A 25,899-nucleotide genomic window follows, 5' to 3' on the forward strand; every position below is an offset into this window, starting at 1 on the left:
ATGGCCCTAACTGTACTCCATGGCCCTAACTGTACTCCATGGCCCTAACTGTACTCCATGGCCCTAACTGTACTCCATGGCCCTAACTGTACTTCATGGCTCTAACTGTACTCCATGGCCCTAACTGTACTCCATGGCCCTAACTGTACTCCATGGCCCTAACTACACTCCATGGCCCTAACTGTACTCCATGGCCCTAACTGTACTCCATGGCCCTAACTGTACTCCATGGCCCTAACTGTACTTCATGGCTCTAACTCTACTCCATGGCCCTAACTGTACTCCATGGCCCTAACTGTACTCCATGGCCCTAACTACACTCCATGGTACTAACTGTATTCCATGGCCCTAACTGTACTCCATGGCCCTAACTACACTCCATGGCCCTAACTGTCCTCCATGGCCATAAATGTGCTCCATGGCCCTAACTATACCCCATGGCCCTAAATACACTTCATGGTCCTAGCTGTACTCCATGGCCCTAACTGTACTCCATGGCCCTAACTGTACTCCATGGCCCTAACTGTACTCCATGGCCCTAACTGTACTCCATGGCCCTAACTATACTCCATGGCCCTAAATACACTTCATGGTCCTAGCTGTACTCCATGGCCCTAACTGTACTCCATGGCCCTAGCTGTACTCCATGGCCCTAACTGTCCTCCATGGTCCTAGCTGTACTCCATGGCCCTAACTGTACTCCATGGCCCTAACTGTACTTCATGGCTCTAACTGTACTCCATGGCCCTAAATGTACTTCATGGCCCTAGCTGTACTCCATGGTACTTCATGACTCTAACTGTACTTCATGGCCCTAACTGTACTTCATGGCTCTAACTGTACTCCATGGCCCTAACTGTACTCCATGGCTCTAACTGTACTTCATGGCTCTAACTGTACTCCATGGCTCTAACAGTACTTCATGACTCTAACTGTACTTCATGGCCCTAGCTGTACTCCATGGTACTTCATGACTCTAACTGTACTTCATGGCCCTAACTGTACTTCATGGCTCTAACTGTACTCCATGGCGCTAACTGTACTTCATGGCCCTAACTGTACTTCATGGCCCTAACTGTACTTCATGGATCTAACTTACTCCATGGTACTTCATGGCTCTAACTGTACTTCATGGCTCTAACTGTACTTCATGGCTCTAACTGTACTTCATGGCTCTAACATTACTCCATGGTACTTCATGGCTCTAACTGTACTTCATGGCTCTAACTGTACTCCATGGCTCTAAATGTACTTCATGGCTCTAACTGTACTCCATGACTCTAACTGTACTTCATGGCCCTAACTGTACTTCATGGCTCTAACTGTACTCCATGGTACTTCATGACTCTAACTGTACTTCATGGCCCTAACTGTACTTCATGGCTCTAATTGTACTCCATGGCCCTAACTGTATTTCATGGCCCTAACTGTACTTCATGGCTCTAACTTACTCCATGGTACTTCATGGCTCTAACTGTACTTCATGGCTCTATCTGTACTTCATGACTCTTACTGTACTCCATGGTACTTCATGACTCTAACTGTACTTCATGGCCCTAACTGTACTTCATGGCTCTAACTTACTCCATGGCCCTAACTGTACTTCATGGCTCTAACTGTACTTCATGACTCTAACTGTACTCCATGGCTCTAACTGTACTCCATGGCTCTAACTCTAGCCCAACTTTATGGTGGCCAACACAATATAAATCATTCACAGGGAATGATTCAGCTTATTTTGCATAAGCTTTGAGTTTATTTGAATGTCTTTTTCATTTGTTATTGTTTTATATATCTAACCCTAGATTGAATATCTTCGCATAGCTCCTGCCAGTATTTGTTAGCACATTGTCTCGCTACTCTTTGGGCATTGTTACGTGCAGCTCTGAGCCTTTTTAAGTTGCTTGGGGTGGGATCCTTCTTGTAGATTAGCATGGCTGCTCTCTTGTTCGTAGTGGCAGTTTCCATTTCTGGTAGACTAGCTTCAAACCAGTCTTCGCTTTTCTTGGTTTTGTTTCCAAAGACCAGTGATGATGTTTGGTAGATTGTATCACGCATAAACGTCCAGCTTTTTTCTACCTCAGTCACAGAGAAGTTTTTAAAAGCTTCCTCTAATTTGTTCTCAAATTCGGTGCAAAGATCAGGATTTTTTGTGCTAGTAGTATTCAGGCGTGATTTTCTTTTTCCCTGTGAAGTGTGGATCTTAGTTGGCAGCAGTCTTGTCCGGCATGACACTAAAGTATGATCAGTATCACAATCCGCGCTTTGGTAGCTACGTGTCAGCAGTATATTTCCAATGTCCTTTTTTCGTGTCAGTATCATATCCAGCTGGTGCCAGTGCCCAGACCTAGGGTGCCTCCATGAGACACAGTGCTGTGGTTTTGTTCTGAAGTATGTGTTGGTAATGCAGAGCTTATGGTATGTGCAGAATTCAAGCAGTCTTTGTCCGTTCTCATTCATCTTTCCGATTCCAAAAAGCCCAAGACAGTCTGGCCAGGTAGTGTGATCTGATCCTACTCTGGCATTGAAGTCACCTAGAAGGATCATATGTTCTTTTTGAGGAATGTTTGCAATGGCTTCTTTGAGGTCTTCATAGAACTTGTCTTTGTCCTCCTGAGGCGAGCATAGTGTGGGGGCATAGGCACTAATTAGAGTGACTTTTCCAGATGCTGTCATCATACTTATGCTTAGTAGCCGTTCCGAGCCACCAACTGGAGGGACTATCATGGGAAGAAGACTGTTCTTGACAGCAAAGCCCACACCATGTATTCGAGTCTCATCCTGTGCTTTCCCTTTCCAAAAGAAAGTGTAGTCAGTCTCGCGGAGCATGCCGTTTTCGGCCAGTCGGGTTTCTTGCAGGGCTGCAATGTCAATATGTAGCCTTTTTAGCTCGTTGTTTATAACTGCCGTCTTCCTTGCATCGTCGATCTGCCTTAGATCATCAGTGAGACCAGGACACATTGTCCTGACATTCCAAGTGGCCAGTCGCATGACAGGGATTTTCTTTTTCAGTTTAATTTTTCTTCTTTTGTTGCTTGGTGCAAGTTTCCAGCCTACTTGTCGTTTTAAACTAAGCTCTAAGCACCCATTAGAGCAGGCAGGCTGTGGCGGATCAGCACCTAACTGACTGGGGGCTGCCCAGGTTGAGGCGGGCGGTAGCTGATCAGTGAGGCGCGAAGACCTCTCCCACCGTCAGAGACAACCCGTGGCGTCCATACATTACGCCAATCAAGTTGGACTTATAACCCGTAACTGTTGTCTCCCGTGTTGTTTTAGCCGCTTTGCAGCAGCACCAGAGTTTCCTCTCCGGGGCGCATTCCTGGGCCTTGGATAAAGGGGTCATGGGTGGCCCATGCGTCATGATCCCTCTCTCGACCTTGCTGATGTGATCCAAAGGAACGCATCGCATTACATTTGGCACCAACTCAGTTGCAGAAGCTGCCGGAGGGAATTTCATAGCTGATACTCCCAACGCCTAAGGGGCTTCACTCCTGATTTCTCCTCGAGGTTGTCTCCTGAAGCCTCAGTACCGCAAGGCAGCGGGGGTTTGAAGTCAGAGTACCCCTCTCCTAGATGAACTGCCTTACTAGGCTGACGAGCTCCATCTGCCCGAAGCTCCCGGTTTTGTGGCGCCAGGTATCCGCCTTCACCCCTTCACCTGTTAGTAAGAGCAGTTTCGCCGGGCTTAATATCTAAGCCACACGAGCAGGCCAGGTGCTGGACTTAGTTGTCAGAGGCTATTTGAGACGCATGCCATTAGGAGTACTTTATAGACAATGGGAGCTTAACCCCATTGACACCCCTGGCCATGACAACCTTTGCTAACAAATACTGGCAGGAGCTATGCGAAGATATTCAATCTTGTGCCGACTGTGGTAACATAAGAGGACTATATGAGGGCATGAGAAAAGCCTTTGGAACTCACACCAGCAAGTGTGCTCCGCTCAAGTCAAAAGATGGCTCAATCATCAGCGATCGTGCGCTGCAAATGGAACGATGGGTAGAACACTATGCAGAACTCTACCAGATTGAAAACGCCATCTCACCAAATGCTGTTTCCAACTTCCCATCACTTCCAGTTTTGACGGAATTAGACGAAACGCCCTCAGTAAAGGAGCTGAGCATTGCCATTGACATGCTTGCACATGGGAAAACACCCGGAGGAGATGGCATTCCTGCTGAAGTAATTCAGGCTGGAAAACATGCCCTAATCAAACCACTCCATGAACTGCTAAGCTTGTGCTGGGAACAAGGAATGGTCCCCCAGGAATTGAAAGACTCCAACATTGTTACAATTTATAAAAATAAAGGCGACCGCTCTGATTGTAACAATTACAGAGGCATCTCACTGCTTAGCATAGTCGGAAAGGCTTTTGCTAGAGTGTTACTAAAGCGATTACAGATCCTGGCAGATCGTGTTTATCCAGAGTCGCAGTGTGGCTTTAGGGCAGGAAGATCTACAACAGATATGATTTTCTCTCTGCGGCAGCTACAGGAGAAGAGCAGAGAACAAAAGCAGCCCCTCTTCATAGCTTTTATTGATTTGACCAAGGCCTTTGACCTTGTTAGCAGAAGCGGTCTGTTTGCTGTACTAGAGAGAATCGGCTGTCCAAATAAGTTAAGAAAACTAGTGTCAGCTTTTCACGAAAATATGCAGGGCACCGTTCAGTTTGAAAGTTCTTCCTCCAGGCCATTCTCCATTAAGAGCGGTGTAAAACAAGGATGTGTACTGGCCCCTACACTTTTTGGCATCTTCTTCTCAGTCGTACTATCCAGTGCTTTTAAATCCCTGGAAGACGGAATATACATCCATAGCAGATCCGATGGAAGGCTCTTTAACCTGGCACGTCTTAAAGCCAAAACGAAAAGGCGTCGTATCTTGTTAAGGGAGCTGCTGTTTGCCGATGACGCGGCACTCGTATCTCACTCACAAGGAGGTCTACAGAAGCTAGTGAACGCCTTAGCAGCTGCTTGTCAAGAGTTTAGCCTTACTATAAGTCTCTCCAAGACCGAAATCCTGGCACAAGACGTTGCAGAAATACCTATAATACAAATTGGGAACCACACCCTTTCAGTGGTGCAGGAATTTACCTACTTGGGTTCAACAATTGTCAGTAACCTAGACTTAGACATCGAGCTGACAAAAAGGATAGGAAAAGCTACCACAGCATTGGCAAAACTCTCCAAGCGCGTCTGGGAAAATGGTAAATTGACCACAGCGACCAAAATCCTAGTCTACAACGCCTGTGTTGTGAGCACTCTCCTTTATGGCAGTGAAAGCTGGTCAACATACATGTACCAAGAGCACAGATTAAATAGTTTCCACTTGCGCTGCCTGAGACGCATAATGGGCATCTCTTGGAGGGACCATGTCTCCAATCAGGAAGTTTTGAGACTGGCCAATATGAACAGCATGTATGCTCTCCTGACACAAAGGAGATTACGCTGGCTCGGACATGTCACCCGCATGCCAGATGGTAGAATCCCGAAAGATATCTTATATGCTGAGCTTGTGGAAGGAGTCAGACCCAAGGGCCGCCCAAGACTAACATATAGAGATGTCTGCAAGCGAGACATGAGAGCCTCAGGCATCAGTGAAAGTATGTGGGAAAACATAGCCAAAGACCGGAGTGCATGGAGACAGACTGTGCGTGCTGGGACAACCCTTGCTGAGAACAAAAGAATTGAAGCGGCTTTAATCAAGAGGGAAAAAAAGAAAGCTGCCCTGTCTGCTAGCCCTAAATCAGAGGCATACAAATGTACGAATTGTGGCAAAGTCTGCCGTTCTAGAATTGGCTTGATTAGCCACACCAGATTCTGCCCCGTCTCAAGATTAAGCCAAAACCAGTGACTCACTTGGGCGCATCCATTGCCTTTCGAGACAAAAGGAGCCATATATATATATATATATATATATATATATATATATATATATATATATATATATATATATTACTTCTTAGCAAAAGCAGCCAGGAAATTAAACAGCAAATTCATATCTATATTTCTTTCTATACACAATAAGATAACTTTATCTAGACAGTAATTGTGTAGGTTAGCTTTTTTTACCAATACATTACACAGGCTTTATAAACAATGCTTGTCTCGAGTCCAAAGAGTAAGGATCACTGCAGTAGCAGTCCTAGCTGTAATCTACATATTTTGCCACCACCAACGCAGACAAAACGGTTGTCTGTCGGGGTTCGATTTAAGGTATCATTTCCCCTCTCTACCCTTGTCTTAGGCAGTAGTCTAGATTTCCTTTGGATCCTAACTGGGCATCCCGCGGCTTTTTCGAGTGATTTCCCACTGTCTCTTTCGGAAGCCATAATACATAATGAGCAATACATAATTAACACATAATTAATAAAGATAATTTACAAATAGATTGAAAAATAAGTAGACTTTCTATAATACAACATCACAGCATAGATCATTGATTCCAATAATTACAATTAATATATGCATGTATATCGTGCAAAGATCTGTAGACAATAAGTATAAGGGTGTTGTGCGTCCAGAATCACTTTCATCCAATTTCATTTGCCCCATTCATCAGGCAGTCTCAACATACGCCCTAAGTAACCATATATGTTTAGTAGTCAAAAGATTTTTAACTCAGTCACACCTCTGACTAACGTACAGTCCCTATACAATATTTACACAGAGAATATTATTTTATAATAAATAATGAGCATGTTGATAAATAAGAACATTCCTCAAATTAAATCAACTTTGAAGAGGATGAAACTCATGATGACAATGAAAATATAATGCAAAAATGTTACAGAAGAAAAAAACTAACTTTATAAAAAAAATTTTCTCTCAATAGGAGGACACTGAATTAACTAAAATATTTTCTGTTCCTCCTGTTGAAAAAGATTTTATCTTATAGATTACAGACGTTACTTCAAAAGAGATTACGAGCTACGTAATCAGTGACGTAGACTCTGCTACGTTGTTTGGTTTTCCTGGCTGACGCAGGCAACCCATTCCATGCTCTAACGGCATTCGCGAAGAAGGAGCACTTGTACGGATTTTTCCTAGCATATGGAACAAAAAATGTGCCTTTATATTTGTGTATTGTAACTTTTTATTTTTTTTTATTTATTCTTAAATAACTTTTTAGTCTTCTGTCCCGAAGTGTCTCTAAATTCAGTGATTTGACTAATGGTGCTACTCTAATTAAAAGTGACTATTCGTTTGTTCTCTCAAGGCTCTATTTCGAGTACATAAAGCTGAACGAATAAACTCTTGAAATGAAATGTCGTCTCAGATATATAGTTCAGTGATGAGGCGTTATCGGAGTCCTTATTTAGTATGTGGAAGTTGAAAAGGGTTGAACTGAAGCACAGCAGAGAGTTTGCTGGATGGGGCTTTTCTTTTCTTTTACACCTGCAATTAGTTGCCTGCTGATGTATGCCCCTGCGGGCCAATTCCCAATATATTATACACTTATTATACACAATTTGACACTGCCCGGGCATAATTTCATGTACGGAAACAATTGGTCGACATAGAGCTTACATTATAAGTGTTAATTTGGTGTGTCTTTCTTGTTCTGTCTAGGTAAAAAATAGGAGAATTAGGCCAGATCACGATGACCCTCGTTAAAAAACAGCCTAGTTTATTAGACCTGTCCATTGGTGGTGGCATACGGTAAAACATAACTGGCGCTGTGCTGAAGGCTGAGTTTGAACCTCGGCGCAGGAGACGCCTCCGCTGGATTTACAGCCGCCGTCGATTTATTGTAGTACAAGATGGCGAACAGTTTGGACAGAAACAGGAAGGTCAAGGCCAGGGAGTGGTTCATCAGAAGCGCCAGGGTCAGCAGCAGGGTCTTGAGGTATTGCTTAGCAGAGTGGATGTAGGTCGGGATGAAGGCTACCCAGACTACCAGCGTGGTGGTGACGCACACGGAAATGAAGCGGGACTCGTTGAAGTTGTCGGGGACCATCCTGGTCTTGAAGGCGAACACGGAGCTGAGCAGGACGATGGTGAGGTTGTAGCTGAGGAACGACACGAGCATGGCCGGGGACATGTGGCAGGAGAGCTCCACCTCGCGCTCTAGAAGACTCAGCTGATTCTTCATGGCTCGAGGCTTCTGTAGAGTTGTGACAATGGAAACAATGATAACCTGAAATAAACAAGAGTCTGGTGAAAGCAACAAAAAAATTCAACCATTTTCTTTAAGACTAAGACCAAGACTAAGACTACAACTGCTTTATGGAAAATTGTTGTGATAACAAGGACTCTTTTTCATATAAAGACAACACTACAGAAACATTCAAATAAATAGAACAGACACAACGTATAGAGTTAATTGAGCGACTACACACAGATATCTCGGTCCTTTTCATATTTCTTGATCGAAGGGTGGCGTTGAAATAGTCTGACCGAGTAAGGAACGAACGAGTTGAGTAAAAATTAATAGAAATATGGTGACGATATAGGTTTGCAATTAAACAATAGATGTTATACCCGAACTCGTAGGCGGACATTGCGGTTCGGTCGTACCTCACACACACACACACACAAGCACACACACACACACAAACTCACATCAAAATTACTATATTAACTATGAATTCAAATAAATCAATTAAATACCATTTTGATTTTAGAGAGCATTTTATTACCACTAACATCCTTTTTTTTTTATTTATTCACGTTTTTTTTTTCAGCTTTGATTGAATAATTTTGTGCAGTTTTAACTTGACCCGAGAATGGGAAAAGACAGAAAAAACATGCTCAAACTTTTTACCAGACAGACAGAGTGAGTTGATAGAAGCTTTGTAAAAAGGTTGTACGCATGTCAGTTTCAATCACGTAAAGAAAGAGGCACCACTGGCCTATGCTATATTATGCGAGGTACATTTGACGTCTGTAACGGTATTTCGGCGGGAAGGATCCAAACCAAGAACCACCGAGACATGTCCAGAGCACATACTACATGTCACTACATGACCACTACGGTTCAGTGTTTTATAAATTAAGGTCAGATCCTCTCGTGCCCAAAACGGTTGAGCCAAAACGTCGCGTATCCTGTATGAAATGGGCGGGATTGTCGTAAAATTTTCTTCGTGTTAAGTATAACGTATTTTGGCGGGCTTTTTTTTTTTCTTTAACCGACGCTACTTGGACAAAAATCTTTTTTTTTTCACTTTAACAAGTGCCTAGTAGGTAATGTAGGCCTACAATTTGGGTAATTAGCTCAATGTCTAGGTAATGCGAATCATTGAAAATATTTTCCGTACGTATCGTGTTTCCATAGTTACAAAGCTGACATCAACTCTTCTGGTAAAAGTTTGTAGGCGTTATTTCTCCGACACCCAATTTCGGAAATAACTGAAATTTCGCACAATTATTTTTTTTTCACATGACATTATAATACAAGAATCGAGAACAAAAATTTAACAGCTTAGCTAATTAACATTCCAATAACTATTGTACCTATAAACATCTTCGAATCATGGTGATGACAGTTCAATAATCCGATTTTGAATATTACACGCACTCTAAAAGATACAATAGTCCGGAACAGAGGGCGGTTTCTTGTTACCTTGTTTTAGGAAACGATTCTATGTTTGTGCTTAAGTTTCGATGTCTATGGTATGACATTCCTTAAAACAATAGTATCGAGCTCAAAAGATCAGAAGCAGCCGTTGCATGCACCCTTTACAAGCTCTATGTTGAAGTCGGTATTTCAAATGTGTTTTTAGTTTTTGAAATCAATGGCGACGAACGGATTCCAAATAAACGCCAGTAAAATTTGAACACGCGCCAGTAAAATTTGAACACGCGCCAGTAAAATTTGAACACGCGCCAGTAAAATTTGAACACGCGCCAGTAAAATTTGAACACGCGTCAGTAAAATTTGAACACGCGCCAGTAAAATTTGAACACGCGCCAGTAAAATTTGAACACGCGTCAGTAAAATTTGAACACGCGCCAGTAAAATTTGAACACGCGCCAGTAAAATTTGAACACGCGCCAGTAAAATTTGAACACGCGTCAGTAAAATTTGAACACGCGTCAGTAAAATTTGAACACGCGCCAGTAAAATTTGAACACGCGCCAGTAAAATTTGAACACGCGCCAGTAAAATTTGAACACTCGCCAGTAAAATTTGAACACGCGCCAGTAAAATTTGAACACGCGCCAGTAAAATTTGAACACTCGCCAGTAAAATTTGAACACGCGCCAGTAAAATTTGGGCATCCACTTGACTCCTGCTTTGTTGCGTTGAATTTTTGATCCGCTATATTTAGATTGAGAGTATTTTGGGGGAAATACCGAAAATTAAATACAAAGATTTAATAGAAAGGTTGCGTTTTTTTTTGTTGTTTTTTTTGCGCGAATTGCCAAGTTCAGTCTGTGAATCTATCAAAACTTTTTCTTATCTAGCACCTAAGTGTAAAAAGAACTTGTGAGAGATATTTCTTGAAAATCTGTTGGACGGTTCCATAGATCTCTTGAAAGATGAATCATTAAATGAGTGGTATTTCGCGAATATACGAGTATATGTTATAATCATAGACATATATAAATATAGATTGGAAAAAGGAAATAACTTCATGTAACTTGAAAACATGTATATCTATTGTTGTCGGATTTCCGAATTTTGAAAAGTTGCATGATCTTCAGTCTTAGAGATTAAACAAAACAACACTGCTGTATAATAAAGTACACAAAATTGCAAGTCACAAATTTTCGTTTCATAAAACTCTTTTATCGGCCATTCTATATTTATTTTATTTATGTCTATGGTTATAATATCATAAATAAATAAAATGTATAGATTAAATGTTTACTTGACTAGCTAGGGTTAGCGTTTGGGTTATTTCAATCCGAAACATCTATAGCCTAACTATGGGAAAGTAACCAAGTCAGACATTAGGTTAAAATCTCTAATGATTCTAGAATTTTGAGAAAAAAATAATTATATAACAGAAACATACAATGGCATAGGACAAATATATATATAAAACTAAAAATGTTATAAATTAATTAGTGCATAAGTGAGTTTGAGTTTGAGTTTTGAGTGCGTAAGTATTCAGCTACCGAAAATCTGTAATTATACAAAAAAGTTTTTAAGATAAATGAAATCAAAATTTCATTCTTGTGCACTCCACATTATAATACATGACAATGTCTACAAATATCTTTAATAAATCTCTGAATAACCTTGTTCAGTTTATGGGATTATGACAATACCTAATGGAAAGCCATAACTAGAGATAGATGAGGCCTCGTGGGCCCACGGCTTTGTATTAAAAAACGACGAACATAAGACAAAAGTAAATTACAATAGTGCTTTTCGATTTTCAAGAACAATTCAGCTAGACTGAGTCTTACCATAAACAGAAAGAAGAGCAAGGTGTTCAAGACAAAGGCTTCCAACAAACAAACAGACTTTCAATTATGACTGCAATGTACTTAATGAAAAAAAAGACTAACCTGACCAAGTACTATTAGGCATGAAATGACCACTTGGGAGAACGGACTAATAAACCTAAGACCTCTGGCACATTTTGAAGGCGCCAGAAAAATTCTGTAGATCCGAATGGCCTTGACCAAGAGTGGCGCGTGCAGCAAGTTCAATGAGAAGCAGAAGAGGCAATAAGCCACGGAACAAATCTGATCTGTTGGCGGTAGAACGTAGAGGAGGATCGTCACGAAGCCAAGCATGATGGCAATGAGCTGGAGAAAACTGAGCTCGCGACTCGCAGCCTTGATGATGCTGGCCTCCTTGTAGTAGATGAACGCGATCAGAACGAAGACAGTGGTGACCAAGCCCAGCGCGATGGCGGCCATCTCGAAGATGACCACGCCTTTGGTGTAGAGCAGTGACGTGGGCTCAATGAGGGAGCAGCGGGTGAAGTTGGCCAGGGGATCGGGCCAGTTGAACTTCGGGCAGACCTGGCAGGACGAGCCGTTCTGGAACACGATCTCGTTCTTTCGGCACTCCCTGCAATCCCAGCAGCACTTGACCAGGTCGGGGACCTTATACTCATTGACGCCGCAAGGTGGACTGCAAACGGACTCTGGAGGCACGTTTGGCCAGCCAGCGTAGCTGACGTATTCCCACGTGTAATTGCTGAGAACACTGATGCTGGTGTCGTTGTCGAGGTCAATGCGGCATACTGGTTTTAAGTTTAGAGGATTCCCTGGCAGATTTTGTCTGACTTCGTAATAGCCTTTCAGGTTGTAATTGTCGTCAAACTGGATGTATCCTGAAGATCCTGTTAAAGTGAAAACAAATTAAATTTTACAAAACTTTATGATAATTGTCTTGGTTATAAAAGTAATACACGTACATGCGAACCACGTGACAGATTCACGTGACAGATGGGAGAACACGGAGAAGTGAGAAATATAGATGTACCTAAGTGAGATGGTTGACGTACGAGGCACCGAAACCAGGGCCGACCTTAGGCATAGGGCTAGCTACAAAAAAAGTAAAGTTCCCCTTTCAGACCTTGTGGTCTATAGGGCAGGTATTCTGTTTCTATGGCCTACGGTTAACGAGGGTGTCATGTGGCCAGCACAACGACCAACCGCCTTTACTTTTCCTCAACTAAGGTCAGGTACCCATTAGAGCTGGGTGGACTCGGTTGCACCCAAAGATCCCGAAATTAAAAATCCCAGTCTTTTCCAGGGTTCGAACCCCAGACCCCGGTTCGGAAGCCATGCGCATAACCACTCAGCCACCGCGTCTTGTTTTTGGACTTAGTAGAAAAATCGGATTTTGACATCTGTACAAATATGTTTCAGAAGTTTACGGAACGCTAATTGAACGTTGGGGGCGCGGTGGCAAAGTTAGCTAATTGCTTGCGAGGCCCCACTTCTAAGTTTTTTTTTTACAATAGCAACTTTACTATTAATGAGATCATTATATAAACATTTATTATGCAACAGGAATCAACTCCAACGCAATAGGCGCCATTGGCTTAAAGCTAGGTCAATGGTTCGATTCACTACATATGTTAACCCTTGAAGTTCTACATCTTGGCCTGTGACAAGAGACATAACTGATTGTAATATTAAAAAAAAAAAAAAAGAAAAAAGTAAAGTTCAGACCTTGAGATCTATAGGACAGATAATAATAATAATAATCTTTATTGTTCGTAAGGAAATTTGTCTTACAATTTGTGCATTACACCAAACAAAAAACATTTTAACTATAAGAAACCAAAGTGTACATTTACATCAGACTCACTTATAATTTACATGTGACAAAGTTTATATCAGATTGTTCCTATTTAATGGTTTGCAACTTCCATATGTAAACAAGGGTGTCATGTGGCCCGCACAACGACCAACCGCCTTTACTTTTCCCCAACTAGTGTCAGGTACCCATTAGAGTTAGACAGACTCAGAGGCGCCCTTAAAATCCCGACATTCAAAATTCAAAATTCCAATCTTCTACAGGATTCAAACCCGGAACTCTCTGTTCGGAAGCCGAGCGCTTTACCGCTTAGTCTAAAATTGCGGGGCCCTGTTAATAGATCTTAGGAATACAAAATCAAACCATTACTAAGGATTTAGGATGTAACATTTAGTCATTTCTTAGGGATTGGGATGTAACATTTAGCCATTTCTTAGGGATTGAGATGTAACATTTAGCCATTTCTTGGGGATGGGGATGTAACATTTAGCCATTTCTTAGGGATTGGGATGAAAGTTCATGAAACACTAAGCCATTGTTATGGATACAGCATGCATGTTGCATTTAATTATTGGGGGATGTAGCATCAAGTCATAGGGAAGGCAACTGTAACATCTAGGCATCAGATGGTGTTCCTGAGACAGACATCAAAGCATTAACACAGAAAACATAAGACAACGCTGGGAATGTCCAACTCTAGAATAAAATCTTTTGTATTGTAGATCTATATAATATATCTATGTATGGCTCAAACAGTTAGCAATTAATACATGACTTAATAGTTAGATGAGGCGCTGTGGCTGAGCGGTAAAGAAATTTGCTTCCAAACCGGGGGTCCCGGGTTCGAATCCTGGTGAAGACTGGGATTTTTAACTTTCGCATCTTTGGGCGCCTCTGGGTCCATCCAGCTCTAATAGGTACCTGACATTAGCCGGGGAAAGTAAAGGCGGTTGGTCGTTGTGCTGGCCACATGACACTCTCGTTAGCCGTAGGACACAGAAACAGATTACTTTTCCATCATCTGCCCTATAGACCACAAGGTCTGAAAGGGAACTTTTTAGTAGTTAGATGGTCCAAGTGTTTTAAAGTATAAAACCAGATTCTTATACAGAAATTAAAAAAATCTTTTATTGGCACATTAACATAATAAAACATCCTAATAGTTGACTACACTCCTAAAATTATCAAGAATTGATTCTCAATAATCCAGAAGTTATGTCCCTTATTCAATATCAAACAAAATAATAAATTACCAATAATTAATTGACTATTTGGTAAATTTTTATAATGGATTCATGTTTTTAAAGTTTGAACTTGATCAGAGAATAGGTGTGGGAGAAATGACTTGTGTAATTATCTAAGGGGGGTCAAACACACCTCTTTAGCCATATTTGTGAATACTAAAGGATTAATTTCCCTTGTTGGTATCAAACAAAAAAATAAAAATTACCAGTAGTTCATTGACTAATTGGTTACTTTTTTTTTTATCGATTCATGCCTTGTCTATGCCAATAAATAATTGTGCAAAGTTTCAAATTGATCCGAGAATGGGTATGGGAGAAATAAAGTGTACAAACTTTTTACCAGACAGTCAGAGAGAGTGAGTTGATATAAGCTTTGCAAAAAGCGAAACACATACCTTCAAAAGATACATTTCTCAAATAGTCCAACAATCCTGTTTTCTTTATACACTCTGAAGCTTCCTCACCAGTGGCTTGGGGACATTTGTCGGCAATGAGATTGTGCATCGCATGTCCGTACACGTACACCGTATCAATCGCTTTACTGATAAGTCCAAGTCTGTAGAACTTGGAGCTTTGGCTGATTCTCTGGGAATCGTCGCATGTCCTTCGTTTGAAAGAGCAATCAAACGCCCACTCCCAGAATTCTTGAAACCAAGGATTTTTGGTGCAGTTTGGTCTCAGGCTGTCAAAATAATCATTGAACCGCGAGTGTTCCCTTGCAGAGACTTGGAAAGAGAAGGAACCGTAAACAGAAGGTTGGTATTCGATCGGTAAAATGGTCAATCTTTCAGACCAACCATCGCTTCCGATCCAGATAAACTGTTTGGAAACGTTCATCGAGTGAGCCTGTTGGAAAAGTCTCACCATTTCCTCTCCCCCGATGAAAGCCACGACAACTCTAGCTTTAGATTTCTGGAGGAGCTCCTCGATGATCTCTACGTACTCTTCGGAAGTCATGACCAAGGTTGTCTTGCGGTGCACGGCCAAGCAAATGCCGAACGCCTCGGCTCTTTGTTTGAATCGTAAATATGCAGACTCGCCGTAACTCCCTGCCGAGAATATAATGCTGACGTAGGTCCATTTCTGGGCTTGAATGAAGGTCAAAATGGCGTCCACTTGCTGCCTATCAGGTGGGATCATTCGTAGGAAATACGAATGCAGATCTTTGTTGGAAAGCTCATCGCTGGACGACAAGAAGCTTATCTGGGGGATTTTGACGGGCCCCAGCACCAAAGACACCGCCAGGCTGTTGTCGCTCCTCTCCGGTCCAATGACGCCGACCACATCGTACTGGTCAGAGTTGTCGTTAATTTCCATGGTGGTGCAGTTCCTGCGAGGCAAGAACCGCAGAGCTTGCGCCACGGCTGCTGACTCCTTCACGCAGTCATCCACGATGGCATAGCCCAGAGTGATGTTCGGCAGCAGGGCCGGCGACCTGTTGATCTCATCCACAGCGTACACTATGGCCTCGATGTACTGCTGCAATAAGGGAAAGCGAAGCTCGTCCCCGCACAAGTGTTGCGGGTCGTATTTGGTAATGGCGAAGAAGACGCCTAAGTTAACGTCTCCAAGATCTTTATATGCTCTTCCAGAGAGGCCAGGCACGGGCTGGATAGTGCCAACTTCCTCAATTCGAATAAGTGATAATACAATCAAACTTGGTATAAAAAGTTCTCTTTTTCTCAACTTTCTTTTCGTTCTAAACATCTTTAACTCTTTCTCTCCTAACTAACGATACCAACGTTGATTCCACCAGAATGTGGTAAATAATTATGGAGAGAAAGAGTTAATACAACAGAAGAATAGAAATGTTTACCTGCCAGTGTTTACATTATCACTAGAGCTTATTTTTTTCTGAAGTGTTAGAATAACATAATGAAATTATAAAACATCACATATAGGCCTATATCATGCGTCGATGTAGACACGGCTTAAATCTATACATATCACGATTCCCTAAGAGCTTTCCAAGACAGCAAACTTCCTATAGAAATTGCGACTCTCCTTTGTTAAAAGAACAGAAACAAAATTCAGATTGTTCATCGATGAAACAAAATAAATTTGTCGTTAAGAACAATTACACCCAGATTTCGTGTCTATAACATCCCTAGATCTACTCACACGTTGAAAGTTGGCAACAATGTAGCTGCATGAAAAATCCATTAACATACAAGCAGACGATCCCAAGCACGTGGCTGGGATATGGAAAGCACGCGAATGCTGTGGTTTGATTAATGGTCGTTTCACTCAGGCATTGTGGGTGTACAATCATTGAGAATATCAATTGACGGCCACTGCATATTTTAGGAATTAATTTGCACCAAGAAAAAAAGACAAGAAGAGAGGCAACAGATAGTTACGGAGAGAAAAATAAACAAACAAAGCAAGAAAACAAAAATAGGGCTGGACCAGCGTCTCACAAATAGAGAATGGCGTACAGCGTCTCACAAATAGAGGATGGCGTACAGCGTCACTAATTCTCTCTCTTTCTCTCTTTCTCTCTCTCTCTCTCTTAGAGCTTATAGCTCTTTTTTGAATTCTTCACAACTTTTCTTACAAATATTGTTTTAAAAAATGCAGCAAGTTAAATCATTTATCAATAAATCACAATCGATTTGTTACAATAAATTAGCTATGCATAAATATTCATTTATCTAAAACTTAAAGAACATCCAAAATTATAAAAATAATATTATAAGTAAATTAATTACTTTCATTCTCGGTGCTATAGTTGTTGTGTAAAATAACCACAAAAAAAAAAAAAAAAAACATCTTTAAATAGAACACGTGTTGGGAAAAATTAAGTGTTTTGTAACTTTTTGTATGCTGCTGAATGTTGAATTCCATTTTCCCATAGTTTTAATAAATCTAATATTCGCTTGTGATTAAGCGAAAGAAATCGCTGTATAGTTACTTTTCCACTACTAATGTCCATACCCATTAGAGGCGCCCAAAAGATCCCGAAATTAAAAATCCCAGTCTTCAATAGGATTCAAACCTGGGACCCCCCAGTTCGGAAGCCAAGCGCTTTACCACTCAGTTACCGCACCTCCTTTTTCAAGTATACACAAAAAAAAACTGTAAAATATTTAGAAAAATTGTTAGTACCGTTTTCATAATACGCGACCAGTGTCCGCCCAGCTTTTTAAACTCATGAAGAGTTTCCAAGCTAATAGGAGGATTTGTAAAGATTATCAGAAATAAAGATGTAGTGCATTCTTAAAAAAGTAAATAAAGACATTTTACAGATCTATTTGAAGAATTTTACCTGGTAATGAACATTTAATACACAACAAAACCAAAGAATCATATACAACACTTAAAAAGCTGTTACATGAAAGCATAGTTAATAGGATTAAGTGGGGGAGAGGTCTTGGGGTGACAGAATTCAAGGACACATTCATAAACCTAACAAGGTTACAAAAGACAGTTTGTGTGGAAACACAAACTCAAAAGAGGTCCACCCAGGCAGGCTTCAATATTTTTAGAAAGAACATCCAAATGAAATTATATCAAAGACAAATGAGAGATAAGAATGGAGAAAGAGGGTTAACAGATCTTGTGTAGTGCCCCAACGGTCCCGCAGATCAAAGGATAGGTGTAAGTGAATGTAAAGTTAGATGTGAACCTGGCCTAACTAGTTCCCCTTTTAGACCTTGTGGTCTATAGGACAGATGATGTAAGTTCATCTGTTTTTGTGGCCTACGATTAGCGAGGGTGTCGTGTAGCCAGCACAACGACCACTCGCCTATACTTTTCCCCAACTAATGTCAGGTACCCATTAGAGCTGAGTGGACTCAGAGGCGCTCAAAGCTTCCAAAGTTGAAAATCCCAGTCTTCACCAGGATTCGAACCCGGGTACCCCCGGTTCGAAAGACAAGCGCTTTACCGCTCAGCCACCGCGCCTCCCCTGGCCTAACTGATGTCTTATAATTGATCTAATTGTTTTGAAAAGGCTCAATCTCTTATTCGAATCCTCCAAAAAAAAAAAAAAAAAAAAAATTCCGCAATTAAAAAAATGTTCAGAAAAATGAAGTTTTTAAGATTACTATTCATTTTAAATTATTCTAACTTATAATGCATACTAATTAGCTTTTTCTCTTTAAAAAACTGCTTGCATAACTGATTTTAAAAATTAGATTTTTCGCTTTCAAAAAAAAAAAGTAGCCGTTGCATCAGAACTTTGAATGGTCTAAAATATTGTGATGTCGGATTTTCAATATCTTTTCTAGTTTACAAGATCTAAACGGGACAGACGGACGGCCATTTCGCACAAAACTAATAGCGTCTTTTCCCCTTTCCTGGGCCGCTAAAAATCAAACATATCCCACCAAAAGCTAGAGAGATAAGTTATAGACTTATCTTTGGGATGACCCCTATGGTTAGAAGACGGGCAAAATGACCGTGAATGTAAATTATGCCATCTTGAAAATGCTGATAACGAGAAACACATGTATTTGGAATGTCCATTATTCCTTCAAGTTAAAAGTACCGTAAGGGACTTATTAGAAGCTAACTGTGGCAACTATGTAAATGTTAACTTGTCTATTGTTTTAAACAAGCTGCCAAAACTAAAAAATAAAATGATGCAAAACTTAAACTTGATTATTGTTTCCGAATACAGGAATCTTGTTTGGGCTAGCTGGCTCAAAGCTCTACATAATAGTAAGGTGTTTGATCCTAATCACTTAGAATTGACATTTAGGAAAATAATGGATTTAAGGGTAGAGAATTATCTAGTTTGATTTTCATATACTTGTACAATACTCAGGTAGTATTCCAGAAATGGGGTGTTGGGGGTCAGGGATATTTTTTTTTTATAATAATAATCTTTATTATCCATATGGAAATTTGTCTTACAATTTGTGCATTACACCAAACAAAAAACATTATAACTATAAGAAACCAAAGTGTACATTCACACCAGACTCACTCATAATTTACATGTGACAAAGTTTATACCAGATCATTCTTATTTAATTATCCGATTGCCAGGGGAACAAAAGAGTGTTTGTGTCTGTTTGTCTTTGCTATCGGTGTCTTGTATCTCTTTTGTGATAGTAAAATCACAAAATCCTGACACAAAGAGTGATTCTTTATTTCGAGGATCTTGTTAGCTTTTTTATAGATGTTTGTCTCAAACAACTGCCCAAATGGGGTTTGTTTTTTGCCAATTGATATTGTGTTGATTATTCTGGGGTAGAGGATACTTGTATCATTTTTCTGTCTCTAGTGGTTTCAATGGTTAGGTAGTTTGTCTTTGATATTAAATAATATTTCTATTACTATTATTATATTTTTAGGTTAATCACCTTTGAATTGTTTATGATTTAATACTTGTGAGTTATGAGAACTTACAAATAAAAAAAAAAGAAAGCCTACAAAAGAGGCAAGATGGCCCATAAAACAGGCACATAAAGCCCAAAAAAGAGGCAAAGAAAAGAGGCCTAAGGCCCAAGGATTCCTATGATGATAAAGCTAAAATTGAATAGCGCAAATTCGGAGGTTTCCTTTTTATAAAAAAAAAAAATAATAAATAAAGACACTGACCTTCAAAACTCCGAAGATCATGCATTTCGTTTGAGATGAAAGCCCATGTGGCTTGTATGTCTAGGGGCTGGGAAAGGGACAAGCAAAGGAAACAGAGAACTATGAACCATTCTGAACAAGGTTCTTACATTTGTTGTGATACCAAAAAAAAATCTCTACCACGGAATATTTATTGAAATAGAGTACAATGGACAACCTTAGTGATCGTCAAGTTTGGACAGTTTATGAACAATGTTAACCTTAATTGTTGTGTAACGTTTTTATCTTATGTGGTTGTGGGCAATGTAATCTCCTCTACTGAAAAAAAAAAAGATCCTTCCGAAAGAATCCTAATATCTTCGTTCGTCTACAACAGAGGACAATGGACAACCCAGTGATCGTCAAGTCTGGACAGTTTGTGAACAGTTTTAACGTGAACTGTTGTGTAAACCGTAAACTTAGGTTAGTGTCTTATGTGTTGTTGGCAATGTCATCTCTTCAGTACTGAATAAAAAAAATGTATACTAAAACATGTAATTTTATTAAAATGTATAAGCATACCTCGTCTACCACTTTTGAGAGGGTAATTTTTATTACTAATATGGTCATCCATGGATTACCCCACCCCCGCAGCTTTTAAATATAATTTTTTATATATACAAATTACAAAGGGAAGGGGGAAGGAAGAGAAAAGGGAAGAAAAAAAAGAGGGGGAAACCTAGTTACTGTTGTGTGCTCATTTATAATTAAAACACTATGAACAACTAAGTCACTTAGAGGAGTGCCCCACCGCTAGTGCACAAACTTACAAGTGCTTACGGTCATTCTCTACAAGAAGTGGGAGTCTTACAACACAAACAAGAAATGATGCGGCAACATATGTACCGGAAGCTCAAAATTGGAACCAGTGAAGTCTGCCCATGTGGAGTATCACCAGAGAATGCCGACCACGTCCTCCAAAACTGCCTCTCTTTACCAAGAGGCCCGTATAAGACACAATCCCCAAAACACCCCAAATAGAAAGAAAACTATATGGAGAGCTCCCTGATTTTGGAAACCACTGCGCAGTTCATCTCATGTATTGGTCTAGTCATATGAACACTCTAACATAACAATGAGAACGAAGAAGAAGAAGATGTTACTCGAAGGAACTCACACTACTACAAACTTTAAAAATGAAGGAGAAATTCAGACAACGCTAGCGCTCCGTTCCAGGGAAGATTACAAGAATATACAAAGCAACTGTGAGCTTGCGCTCCTAGAGCTATATTTTTATATATTTTATTTTTATAGGCTAGTGCCAAACTTATTTCTACTTCCGCTTTTTGTGTATAAAAAGTGATGCCACGCTGTTTTAAAAACAGTTCAGTGTACAGTTGACCAGTGGTCAGTACCATATCTGTCTGTGTGACAGCTGAAGATCGTTGTGGTCTGTCGTCTAATTATATTTTTATTCCTGTACCTGGGACGGCCTGTAAGTGTAGAAATATTTTATATTTTTTTACTAGATCTATACTATGTGTAAAGTAGTTATTTTATTTTCTACTGGACTATTTGTCATAATAGTTGGCAACATGCTGTACGGAAGATGGCGGCGTCCATCAGTCCTAATAGAATATTTTATAATATAGTTTTGCATTTATGTTTTGCAGGCTATTATTACTGCTGTGTAACTGCTGTGTTACTGCTTTTAACTGCTGCTTTGAGCTGCTGTTTATAACTACTGTTGTTAGATCTATTCTAATTCTAGGGAAGCTAGAATCTAGTGTTATTTTGTTTCTTTTTATGCCTTGGTAAACTTAGTTATATTTAATAATTTATAGTCTGTTTCTCAGTTCTGTTCTTAGTGAATAGTAAAGTACTGAGCCTAAGGATAAGATATTCTTGTTTTAGTGTTAGTGTTATGAGTGTAATAGTAGGATATTGTAGATCTAGACTCTAGACTAGTTTATTGTAGTGTGTTTGTGTAGATCTAGGTCTAGTGTAGTAGTTGTAGGGATTTTGTTAGATAGTTGTAAGTTGGTTTGATCAGTTTGTGTTAGTTTGGTTAGTTTGTTAGTGTTTGTAGTGGCGTAGATTTAGAGGGTAGTTTATAGTGGTTAGTGTATATATTATATTTTATTATTATTTAATTCCTTGTAAATAAAGTTTCATTTTGTTTATTTATACTAAACTAAAGTTTGTTATCTTGTTTCCATTTAGTTTAGTTTAGTATGTCTGGTTACTTAGGTGACTCTAGCCCCTTGGTCGTAGACTGAGGTGTCACAGATGAGCCCACCCAGTAGCGCTAACACCTGCCTACTGTTAGGTAAAATTTTAATGTTGAGCAGCAGAGAATAGGCCCTCCCACTCGCGCCTGCCTGACCTGCTCACATTTTTGGTGTCAGAAGTGGGATCTGTGCTTGAGTGACCAGACTTGTATTTTTTTATCGGGATAGATTAGGTTTGCATAGGAGTTTAGACATCGATAGGCGGTATAGATAGTGTTAGTTTAGTTGTTTTTTTTGGTATTGTTATTGAGAGGTTATTAGGCTTTAGTTTTGTTGAGTAGTTACGTAGATGAACAGCGAGGCAGCAGCAGCAGCAAGAATGCAGCCGTCTCAGACAATGATCTTGGTGCCTAGGACAGAGATGAGTATCCGGCGCTTCCATGGTGATGGTCCTGCCAGGGAAATTGAAGAGTTCCTTCAAAATGTTGAGAGAGCTTGGAAGTCTCAACACATGGTGCATCCAGAGGAAAAATGTGACTTCCTCTTTGCACATCTAGGTGAGGCAGTGAAGGCCGAACTTAGGTGTCACCCTCAGACGACAAGGGCATGTCCAGATGCCCTTGTACAAGTTCTACGCTCCACTTATGGAGAAAGGCGGAGCATCAACTGCCTCATTGGGGAGCTGTTCCGAATAAGCCAGCACCAGTATGAGTCTGTCCGCGCATACTCACACCGTCTCCTTCAAGCATTTGAAGCACTCACAGACAGGCAGAGAGCTCTATCTGAAACTCCCTTCAGCAAGTCTATCCTGAGGGACCAGTTTGTAGAAAACCTCAGTGACAGGATCCTAAGGAGAGATCTGCGAGAGAGACTACTCGACAGGCCAGAAACTGAATTCCTTGCGTTAAGAGACATGGCCATCAGGTGGGCACAGGATGAGGATGTCGCACCACAAGTCAACGTCACATGCAGTGAGATAAAGATTGAAGGCCAGCTAGCTGCGCTCTCCAAGCAAGTGGAGGAGCTTGCAGCCCAGATTGTGCGCCTACAATTTTCAGGGCCACAGAACTATAGCTGTCCCCACTGCAACAACCATCAACCTGATCACATTAGCGGCAGTGTGAGACAGATTACCTCACAACAGCGTGTGGAGACAAATCGCACTCTTCACCATAAGAGGCCAGTGACGAAGAACAGGAAATGCTACACTTGTGGCAAACCTGGCCATCTTGCAAGAAATTGCAGGCTGCAGAACAGGTTCCAAGGTCAGCGAAAGAAGCCAGGGAACCGGGCTCACCAGCAACACCCTTCTAGAAGCAACTGCTCGAATTGTGGAAGCCGGGACCACTTCACCCGAGCTTGCCCTGACGTCACTGCAGCAGTGAATCGCGTTCAGGTTGCCTCAGTGGAACAACCACAGGCAGTACAACTGCAACCTGCCCCCAAGCCAACAGAATTGCCGGTTGAGGTGCCACAGAATCCTAGGCGATCCAACACTGCTCCTGATTCAATTGTTCGCAGAAACCAACCTGCAGTGGCAGAAATGATGTCGATTCATTCAGAAGCTGCCTCACCTGACACTTCCAGTAATCATGCAGAAGGAGGTAGGGAAACAAATCCTTTCCTACAGTTTCATCCGGTCCAACCAGAATCCACCTTGCTTTCCCATGAGGTTCCTGAGTTGCAGAAGAAAAGGAACGACCTTCTGAACATTGGGTGCAGAGTTCTTGTGGAACAGAGAGTCAGAGGCCAGGGAAGAATGTTCATGCAGTATGAACCCTCTTGTTTCGTAATTACTGCAGTACCCAAGTATGCTTCTGGCTGGTACATGGTGGAAGCAGAAGATGGGAGTACATACAGATATGTACGAGAGGAGGAAATGAAGTTCGTTTCCTCACCATACTAGCATAATTCTTCATTTGTATATTTGTAATTTTTATTTAATATGTTGGTTGCATTCCAATGTATCAAAATGTATTCGTTTGTAACAACTCTATGAGTACATGTTATCTACATGTGTATTTAAAAGCTTTTTTTTTAAAGCTTAGTTGCTGTACCTATTTGAGCATGTACAGAATCAAGAGTATTTTCTTGTGTTTTTAGCTGATGAAGTGTATATATTTTTTTGCTTTTGTCCTTGTAAAGCAATGTAATCTAAGTCATGTCATGGAGATGTATATTTTTGTGTGAAATAGATTTTAGTGTGTATTTTCTTTGATTGTAGAATATGTCAGCAGTATGTATGTAATGCATTTTAAGTAGTTTGTTAGTATTTTGTTTTGCGAGGACGCAAAAATTTAAGGCGGGATGAATGTGAGCTTGCGCTCCTAGAGCTATATTTTTATATATTTTATTTTTATAGGCTAGTGCCAAACTTATTTCTACTTCCGCTTTTTGTGTATAAAAAGTGATGCCACGCTGTTTTAAAAACAGTTCAGTGTACAGTTGACCAGTGGTCAGTACCATATCTGTCTGTGTGACAGCTGAAGATCGTTGTGGTCTGTCGTCTAATTATATTTTTATTCCTGTACCTGGGACGGCCTGTAAGTGTAGAAATATTTTATATTTTTTTACTAGATCTATACTATGTGTAAAGTAGTTATTTTATTTTCTACTGGACTATTTGTCATAATAGTTGGCAACATGCTGTACGGAAGATGGCGGCGTCCATCAGTCCTAATAGAATATTTTATAATATAGTTTTGCATTTATGTTTTGCAGGCTATTATTACTGCTGTGTAACTGCTGTGTTACTGCTTTTAACTGCTGCTTTGAGCTGCTGTTTATAACTACTGTTGTTAGATCTATTCTAATTCTAGGGAAGCTAGAATCTAGTGTTATTTTGTTTCTTTTTATGCCTTGGTAAACTTAGTTATATTTAATAATTTATAGTCTGTTTCTCAGTTCTGTTCTTAGTGAATAGTAAAGTACTGAGCCTAAGGATAAGATATTCTTGTTTTAGTGTTAGTGTTATGAGTGTAATAGTAGGATATTGTAGATCTAGACTCTAGACTAGTTTATTGTAGTGTGTTTGTGTAGATCTAGGTCTAGTGTAGTAGTTGTAGGGATTTTGTTAGATAGTTGTAAGTTGGTTTGATCAGTTTGTGTTAGTTTGGTTAGTTTGTTAGTGTTTGTAGTGGCGTAGATTTAGAGGGTAGTTTATAGTGGTTAGTGTATATATTATATTTTATTATTATTTGATTCCTTGTAAATAAAGTTTCATTTTGTTTATTTATACTAAACTAAAGTTTGTTATCTTGTTTCCATTTAGTTTAGTTTAGTATGTCTGGTTACTTAGGTGACTCTAGCCCCTTGGTCGTAGACTGAGGTGTCACAGATGAGCCCACCCAGTAGCGCAAACATCTGTCTACTGTTAGGTAAATTTTAATGTTGAGCAGCAGAGAATAGGCCCTCCCACTCGCGCCTGCCTGACCTGCTCACACAACGAAAAAGTTTCGATCCATCAATTGCCTCATAAACAATGAACGCCAATGATAATCTCAACATTAAAGATCAGAAATAGACCGAAAAACTACTTGAGGATATCTTCACGCCTGTCATCAGGGCCGGTCTTAGGCCACTGCAACCTATGCGGTCGCAGTGGGCCCCGCGCTTTCATGGGCCCCACGCTAATTCAGGGTGTAATGATTAAATTGCAAAATATATACGAAAAACTCCTGGAAATCTCCTGAAAACTCTTTAAAATCTCCAGAAAAATAGACAAAATTGTCATTTGTGGGTGTCA

The 25,899-nt window shown here is 40.4% G+C and overlaps 2 protein-coding genes across 3 annotated transcripts; one reads left to right on the top strand and one right to left on the bottom strand.

The window, feature by feature from the left end:
- Positions 1-7,352: 7,352 nt before the first annotated feature.
- LOC106068599 (metabotropic glutamate receptor 4-like) lies at positions 7,353-16,657 on the bottom strand. Its single transcript, XM_056011765.1, has 3 exons — positions 14,811-16,657; positions 11,461-12,245; positions 7,353-8,137 (listed from the first exon to the last, which is right to left on the bottom strand). Exons 1-3 carry the CDS (start codon positions 16,120-16,122, stop codon positions 7,631-7,633), a joined length of 2,604 nt encoding a protein of 867 aa, XP_055867740.1. The 5' UTR covers positions 16,123-16,657; the 3' UTR covers positions 7,353-7,630.
- Positions 16,658-21,233: 4,576 nt separating this feature from the next.
- LOC129923212 (uncharacterized) lies at positions 21,234-25,591 on the top strand. Of its 2 annotated transcripts, none has more exons than XR_008775140.1 (2): positions 21,234-24,697; positions 24,876-25,591. XR_008775140.1 is itself a non-coding variant. In XM_056013285.1 (2 exons), exon 2 carries the CDS (start codon positions 22,504-22,506, stop codon positions 24,058-24,060), a length of 1,557 nt encoding a protein of 518 aa, XP_055869260.1. In that variant the 5' UTR covers positions 21,234-21,418; positions 21,597-22,503; the 3' UTR covers positions 24,061-25,591. The 2 variants fall into 2 exon arrangements, 1 of the variants encoding a protein (XP_055869260.1); XM_056013285.1 differs by having other exon boundaries at positions 21,234-21,418; positions 21,597-25,591.
- Positions 25,592-25,899: the final 308 nt, after the last annotated feature.

Source organism: Biomphalaria glabrata, chromosome 15 (genome assembly GCF_947242115.1).
Source record: "Biomphalaria glabrata chromosome 15, xgBioGlab47.1, whole genome shotgun sequence".
NCBI lineage: Eukaryota > Metazoa > Mollusca > Gastropoda > Planorbidae > Biomphalaria > Biomphalaria glabrata.

What these genes read in the sequence shown, in the direction of transcription:
- LOC106068599 (XM_056011765.1), bottom strand. Translation starts at nt 16,122, where the DNA reads ATGTTTAGAACGAAAAGAAAGTTGAGAAAAAGAGAACTTTTTATACCA. An exon ending in GAGAAATGTATCTTTTGAAG is followed by an intron (nt 12,246 to 14,810) that starts GTATGTGTTTCG and finishes TCACTTTAACAG; the next exon opens with GATCTTCAGGATACATCCAG. An exon ending in GCCTAATAGTACTTGGTCAG is followed by an intron (nt 8,138 to 11,460) that starts GTTAGTCTTTTT and finishes TGTTTATTTCAG; the next exon opens with GTTATCATTGTTTCCATTGT.
- LOC129923212 (XM_056013285.1), top strand. Translation starts at nt 22,504, where the DNA reads ATGAACAGCGAGGCAGCAGCAGCAGCAAGAATGCAGCCGTCTCAGACA.